The following is an 8,081-nucleotide window of genomic DNA, read 5'->3' as shown; positions in this document are numbered from 1 at the left end:
ATTACACCTATCTACACTAAGAGAAATTCTCTTTGAAAATTCTGGATCATCCCCCCATACAGTACATGCTAGCATTTTGGAAATCAATCCAGCTGAGGTGCAATTTGCTTTCGGAGAGTTTTTGGCTTGAAACAAGTTCCAAAAGAACTTGGAGGATTTTTTTTTCCATACTTAAGCATATAATACAAGCGCATTCAGCCATCTGTATCAGTTCAGTCCATACCATACCGTCCTATATTGCCAGCATATCAATATGGGATAAACAATCCTGAGTCAATCATTTGGTACTGTAAATTTTTTTTGGGTTAGAGAAGCTTTGGAACTGCAATTTAAAGTCTTATTTTTTTAAGCAAGGGATCCTGTCTTCACTCCTACACACTGAACATATCCACTCTGATGCTATTGAAATTACCATCTAGGCCAGAAGCAGGTTTAGCCTTCACTTCCAATGAATTATCTAAGTCCTCCAACTTCTGGCTCAGCTCATTGTCAGACTCATCTGAACAACTTTCTGCGGGTAGTGAGGTTTGAACCCCTGAGGTGCTGCACAAACTTGAGGTAACCGTTGAAGGCAAGGAAAGGGAAGGGGAAGAAGAAGGTGAACAAGCAGCTTTCCTGGCAGATGCTTGAAAAAGAATATTAGGCCAGGACTTCATGGAGAAGCGAGAAAGATGAGAATAGGTGTTATTAGAAGAAGCTGCAGACTGCGAGGTAGATGTGGTGTTAGGACTAGGGGAGCAGACTGAGTGAGGTAATAATCTAACATGCTCTTTGGCATTTCTCATTGCTTGTTTGATTGTTTTCTCTTTGTGCAAGCTTGACTGGAGGTGCTGGCTAAGTGCTTCATTTCCGCTGATAGTCACATCACAGGAAAGACACTGGTGTTTGTTGACTGGGACTCGAAGCACTGTTTCTTGTGGGTCAAAATGGGCCTGACCGAAGTAACAGAAGGACTTTTGATGGTTTACTGTGGCATCTTCATCAGTAAACATCATCTGGCACTTTCTGCATATAAACTCATGCTTGACAAATGGGACAATAACATTGTCTGTTAAGTCTGCACTTTTTGGGGTCATTTGGGGTTCTTCTTTTGTGCTTTCCATGGCAGGACTTTTTTCCTCTTTCTTTTCCGAATCTTCATTTGACTTTTGCTGCTGCTCGCTTTCTACATTAGATGAGCTCATGTGTGCCTGTTTTGGTTCTTGCTGTTGTTTCTGCTGCTTTTGTAGAGAATCCTGCAGGCTTTGCTGATATTGTTGGTACTGTTGTAACAGTGCTCCGGGAGATAACCCAGCAATTGCTTGCGGCACTGCCGGCCCATATGGAAATAGGCTCTCCATCCCGCACATTGGAGGAAGATAGCCACCCTGGACTGTTCCGTGGAGCTGGGGTGTGAAATATGAAGCAAAGCCAGGGATAAAATATGGCAAGAACTGGCCACCTATAAACGAAGCTGGATCACCTGAAACAGCATTTTGAAGTGCCTGTAATTGAGCAGAATCCACAGGAGTCTCTCCTGCAGCTTTTCCCATCATTGAAAGAGCAGATGAGGCTTTTTCTTCTTTTTTGGGTTGTTTGGTTTCAGGTTTGGGAGCCTCTAATTCTTCCTCTTTTATTTTTTTAATTTTTTGTGGCTTGTGGGTTTTTTCAAGTTCTTTATTCTGTTGATCGGTCTGCTGTGCTGATGAAGAAGTGGACGAGGGTTGAGGCGGCGGTGGTGGGGGAGTCTGCAGCATGGATTTAGTGGGAGTACTACTGAGAGACAGGGCAGGGGATGAAGTAGCTGAAGTAGGGAACCCAAGCATGGCTGCACCGGGAGATGTTAGAGCTGCAAAACAAAGAAAGGTACACCAAATGTTTATAAGAATATAGTGCTGATAATATCCAAATCTAATTTTTCTACTTAAGACTGATGCATCTGATAATTCTATAATTCACTGTAATGAAGTGGCATCATACACATCACACATATTATGATTGGAAAATCTAAAGCATGTGACTAATCAGTAAATTTAATAAAATGTTAAAATGATTACAAAAAACTCAAGCGTCTCATATTAATATATATGGATATCAGAACTCCATTTCTGAGTGATATAAATAATAAAACATTTGCAAGTTCAGGACTGGATTGTGCTGAAATATAGTTACCTCCTCTTTATAACTTCCCTTCCTATTACTTTAACAATAAACTAAATCTAACCAACATATAAATTAAAGAATGATTGTGTGCTTTTTCCTTTCTAAGCAATACACAGATTTCTGAAAAAACAAGAATTCAAAACATTGGTATTATAAATCAAAATTGCATTCCATACGTACCATTTGAGCTCTGAGTAAAACCAGGCAATGGAGATGGGCTATTCATCCCAGGTAGAAGAACTGGAGGAAGGCCAGGTAGCCCTTGGTAAGATGCCGACAAATTGAGACCATGAAGGGAGCTGCTGTCCAACATATTCGGTTGTTGTACTGTTAAACCTAAAACATCTGTGGCCTTCTTTATGCGATCCAGTTCTTGCTGAGCCATGAGTTGTCGTACAGTTGTAGGAGCTAGATAATCCTTTTCACGATCAAGCTGACTTCCTACGGTTTCTCTCACTTTTGCAATGTGTTGCTTAGAAAATATGTGATCTCGAATAGACAAACGTGCTGAATATTTTATCCCACAAAGAGAACACTCTGGTTTTGTTCCATCTGTTCCAGTTTGGTTAATCATAAAAGGCTTCCCAATATTTATTTTAAATTTCTTCTCCTTTGCTCTGGCATTTTGAAACCAGACTTGTACAACACGCTTGGGAAGACCGATCTCATTGCCCAGGATTTCACATTCTTGCATTGTTGGTGTCCGATAATCACAAAAGCAAGCTTTGAGAACCTTAAGCTGAAGATTACTCATTTGGGTTCGAAAACGTTTATGACCAGGTCGGTCATGATTTTTGGCTTTAAAAAGGCTGTTACTACCAAATGAGTTTGGTGAGCTAGGATCAGCTATACTAGATGTCTCACTTCGATCAGCAGTGTCATCAAACTCATCAGTCATATAGATGCTTTGGTCTTGATCACTCTCTCTGTCCATATTATTCTGTGATGTATTTGATAAAGAAAAGAAAAATTTTTCATCGCAACTGTCCATTGTGGGAGTTGTTGCTGTTTTTGGTAAACTATCGTTCATTTGAGTTTTTGGTTCTTTGGGAGCTTTTACGTCTCTTGAACTACCAGTGGTACTATCCATTTCATGATTTCCCTCATCCCCTGTTGTTGCATCACTTATAGCCGTGTTAACTGAGGAGGTTTCATCAAAGTCATTTTTACTTTGATCAAACACACTTTCTGTGGTAGAGGCATTCAAGTTCTCTATGTCCTCATTTAACTCAGCCCTAAAAGATGAAGGGCTTAAAAGATTCTTCGGTGATAGCTCAGCAGTTTTGCTAATGGGCGTTGAAACGGTAGAAGGCAGATCATTTTCGCTTAAGTTCTCATTTTTTGAGAGTGAGGGATAGTCAAAATACATATATTTATGTGGGCTTTCACCACCGTCCTCCATTGAGATAAGAGGGCTTGGTGGTAAACTATAACCCGCTTGCTTTCCTTCATTCCAGTGCCGAGACCGAATATGACTTTCTAATGCTGATTTTGCTTTAAAAAGTGCTCGACAGAAAGGACATCTTTTATGAGACTGGGCAGGACCGACAGCTCGGAACTGACCTTTTCTCTCCCTAGCTCTTGTGTTTTGAAACCAGACTTGCACCACTCTCTTTTTCAGCCCCACTTCACGTGCAATATGATCAAGCATTTTTCGTGTTGGGTTTGAATCCAGCAAATATTTTTCATACAGTATTTCTAACTGCTCTGGCGTAATTGTTGTCCTTAGTCTTTTATCTCGATGCTGGTCCTCACCACTGTTCCCTCCATCCTTTTCACTGCAATTAGTATCATCTTTATCATCAATTTTTCTTTTAAGAGAACTTGGAATGGAGTTGGAGCCGTGTGACGTGCCAGACGGTGTTGGCATGTGAGCAATGGAGCCGCCAAGTAACTGTCCGGCCATAAGAGGATTGTTGGGATCAAAAATCATATAGGGCATGTCCATTGGTCTTTCTAAAAATTGAGAATGGAGAAACTGATTTTGGGCAGCTAAAAAATGCATGTGCTGGTGTTCTTGCCAAAGTTCCAAAGTAGGAAAAGCAACTGTACACTGATCACATTGGTATTGCAACAACTGAGGAGCTAGGCTGCTTTGTAGGGATGACATAGATATAGGTAATGGGCTGGAAGGTACTGGGGTGGCTTGTGACGCAGATGAAGGTCTCCCCATTTGCTGATGAGGTTGCCTTTGCTGAGAAGCTGCATTCTGCATGTCAGATAAAGCTGCAGAACCTGTCTGGATTAATTTGGAAGCTAAAGAACTTGCAATAGCATCAATTTGCTTTGGTTTTTCTGTCTGTACATCGGGTTTAGGTGAAATCTTATCCAGCTCTGGTCGGGGTGATGGCATTAGTGGAGTACTTGATCCTGAGCCAGAACTAACTGTGGTAGTGGTGGTTGAGGCTTTTAAAGTGTCTGGCTGACTCGTGGGGCAGTAAGGCTTTGGCATCACTTGATCTGTAGCATCCATAGAATCTTCAGTTTGGCTTTCATCTTGAGCATCATCATCTTCATCTTTGTAACACAGCTTTTTCTGGTGTGTAATCAAATCAAATATCCGTGGAAAGACTACATTGCATTTTTTGCATTGGTACTGCATGTTACTAGTACGAATGTAACGTTCATTGGTTAGTTCTCTCTTTTCACTGTCTTTAGCCTCAGCTTGATTTTCATAACTTTTTCGAGCTTTCTGACGTGCATTTTGGAACCAAACAACAATAACACGTGTGGCTAAATTAAGCACTGTAGAAAGCTGTTCAATTTCATCATCCTTTGGATATGCATTAGTGTCAAAGAAATCTTGTAAGACTCTAAGTTGATAATCGGTAAATCTGGTTCTTGATGACCTTTTGCTGAATGATGAATCAGACCTATGCAGATCTATTGAAGATGGTTGTGGCTCTATTCGTATATCTTCCAGTACTGTTATTGGTGGATTGCTGAAGTTGTATGGTGAATCTTTATTTCTTTGCCGTTCTTTGAATAAAGTGTTTCGAAACCAGTGTTTAATAACTTTCAGAGAAAGGCCAGATTTTTCAGCCATTTCCTGTATTTGGTCCTCATTTGGTGAGTTGTTGATATCAAAATAGGCACGCAGTATCTTTAGCTGATCATCTGTAATTCTTGTACGTGGGCGCTTAAACTGAGAATGGCGCAGGAAATTTGGATCTAAGCCCAATTGCTGCTGGCACATCTGGGTAAGGTCTGCTGACAAAGCATCCATTGGTGAGAGCTGAAGTGCAAGCTGTGGAGGTAAAGCAGGGTGCTGGACAGACTGCATCATGATTGGAGGAAAAAGAGGAAGGTCCAAAGAAACAGGAAGTTGGACCTGAGGTGGAGCAGATGGTGGAGGTGGAGGAGGTGGGGGTGGTGGTGGTGGTGGTGGAGGAGGTGTTGGTGGTGGAGCTTGCAGTGGTGTTGGAGTTGAGCTTGGAATCTTTACTGGCACAGCTGCAGTAAGTGGAGGTGGAGCCTGGGCTGGAGGAGCAGGAGGAGGTGGCGGTGGCGGAGGTGGTGGCGGAGGAGGCGTTTCAGGAGAAGATGGGGCAATTGGATAAAGCTTATCATAAGCTTCTCTATACTGACGAGCAAATTTTTCAAGTTCACCATAGGGGAAAAAATGACCATGGACGTGCTCCTGATGACTCTTTAGGATAAGAATATTTGAAAATAATTTATTGCAAGCCCCACATTCTAATTTCTCATGATTTTCATTATCTCCAATTTTGTTTTTCTTCTGTACCTTCTGTCTGTTTTCATTGTACTGGATAATCAGCTCAAACCCAAAGTTCTCCAACAAAGCTTTTGCTGCATTTCCTCTGGCGCCAGAAGCAATACGTGGTGGAGGGATTGTAGGCTCTGACAATTTCTGTTTCTTAAGATCTTTGGGGTCTTTGTGTGAGTCATTTTCATGTGTACAGTCTTGCTTTGGTTTTTCTTGTTTGTCAGCTACTTCTGCGTGGTCTTTGTAACATTGTGAATCTTTTGCTAGTTGGCTCTCAACAGCTGCCATATTGTTTTGTTCTTGTTTTAACATTCTGGCATGTTGCTGCTGTTGTTGTTGCTGCAGTTTTTGTGACTGATGCTGGGATTGAGCCATTTGATACTGTTGTGCCTGCTGTTGCAATAGCTGTAGCTGTGTCTGCCCAACTTGATGTTGTGTTTGAAGCTGAAGTTTTAGGTCTTCGAGAAGTGAGCCTGCCATACCTGCCATTCCAGGCATTCCAAAGGCAGCAGAAGCAGGCAGCCCTAAATCAGGATTGAGACTAAATTCTGTCCCAGGAATATAAAACGGGAAGAGAAACTGTGGTTGCTGGAACTGGACCAGTGCTTCAGGAGTCATAGGAAAATGTGGCAAAAATGCCGGGTTTAAAAATTGAGGTTGGAAGAATGCAGCCTGCTGTTGTAACTCGTGTTGTAATTGCATTTGAAGCTGTGCTGGTGACTGGGGTGGGTGATGTGTAGGAGGGGTAGGAATTACCTCAGGAGCTTGCTTTTTGTTTATTTCTTTGGCATCTATGTGTATTTCTTTGTTGTTAACAGTTGGCAAATTCATAGAATCTATCATTCCTTGGCTAGGGCTACTAATATTCCCTGCTATGTTACTACCACTAGAAATGATACAGCTTGGTTCTAGTTTTGCAGCCCTTGCCTTAGTTTGGTGAAGAACAGACCTCATATGAATTTCCAATGTAGAGCTTTGGCTATAGGCAACATTGCAAATGTTGCATTTGTGTGGTTTGTTATCAGTGCTGCTGTTGGTCTCTTGAGGAACTGGACTCGATGCTTCTTGCAAAACCTTTTTGAGTTTATGCAAATGAGACACTGAATTATAATGGACCAAAAGAATGTTCTTTTGCGTGAAGGACTCTTTACATACGGTACATTTATATGGACGCGATGGATCCAAAAATTTTTCCATAGTAAAATTTGGCCCTTTTCTAAAAGGCAGGGTCCGCTTTGGTTCTGAGCCTAGTTCGTCTGGAATGGAGCTGCTGTCGCTCCCCACAGGACTAGCTTTTCCTTCGTGGTCCATTTCATATTCTCGTTCATTTTCCTGCTCAAGAGAATGGTCCTCTGGTGTTAGGCTTTCATTTTCAGCCCAGAGCTCACCATTAACAGGTAAGGATGCACACAGCTGCTGGAGTTCAGCCTCACTGAGCTCAGGGTGGCCCGTTTCCAAATGTTTTTTTAAAGCAAGGAATGTACGGAAGCTGCGCTGGCAGAGGTTGCACATCGTAGCAGCCCGAATAGCATGATACTGGGAATGTATCTGAAGCTTCTGCATAGTCTTAAAAGCCAGACTACAATGGGTACAACGGTATTTATAGACATGGCGGTCAGACACAGAAAGTTGTTGCCTTTTCTGTTGTTCGCTCACTTGCTCTGGCAGTGACTCACAAGCCTTGCCATCCTTGCTTTTGCTCCATTCGGGGGTATCTAATGATTCTTTGGGTGTGTTTTGTTCTTCTATTTTAATTTCAATTCCAGCCTTTAATTCATCAAGATTCTGGGCAGTTTTCTCCTCTGTTGGCTCTTCACCTTAATTGACAAAAAAAATAGATATATTCATATAGAATGAGAATCTGATGAGTGCTAATGCATTTGTTCTCTTTTGTTTGTGCATAAAACTTTGATGCATATGAGTGTTGTTGGATTCCTTTTCATGTGATCAGCAACAAAGAACAAGCATGTAATACAATAAAATTAAGAACCAGAATGTGCTGTACAAGCTTTTATGAGTAGTTTTGCAGAAGCTTTTAGAGTATGGGGAAAGTGATACTACTAGAGGTATTGTTAGAAGGTGTCTTGAGACCAAAGGTCTGCAAAAATGATGCATGCTGGTACTGGGTAGATTTATGCTTAAGGTTTTTTTTTTCATAGCTCAAAAATAAGTATTTCATTTTAGCACTAAACTGCATTTTTATTTTTATTTT

At 41.4% G+C, this 8,081-nt stretch overlaps 1 protein-coding gene across 2 annotated transcripts in view; it reads right to left on the bottom strand.

The window, feature by feature from the left end:
- Positions 1-371: 371 nt before the first annotated feature.
- LOC149305489 (zinc finger homeobox protein 4-like) overlaps positions 372-8,081 on the bottom strand; it is an 84,593-nt gene continuing 76,883 nt past the window's right edge. For both annotated transcript variants that reach the window (XM_089477327.1, XM_089477328.1), the window contains exons 8-9: positions 2,323-7,686; positions 372-1,828 (exon numbers count right to left, since the gene is read on the bottom strand). In XM_089477327.1, the coding sequence (XP_089333453.1) occupies positions 372-1,828; positions 2,323-7,686 (6,821 nt within the window). The remainder of the gene's footprint in view (positions 1,829-2,322; positions 7,687-8,081) is intronic.

Source organism: Sceloporus occidentalis, unplaced genomic scaffold (assembly GCF_023333645.1).
Source record: "Sceloporus occidentalis isolate IW3139 unplaced genomic scaffold, rSceOcc1.0.p SCAF_11, whole genome shotgun sequence".
In the NCBI taxonomy this organism is placed as follows: domain Eukaryota; kingdom Metazoa; phylum Chordata; class Lepidosauria; order Squamata; family Phrynosomatidae; genus Sceloporus; species Sceloporus occidentalis.
The sequence above is the reverse complement of the archived record's forward strand: the minus strand, read 5'-3'. Positions and strand labels throughout refer to the sequence as shown.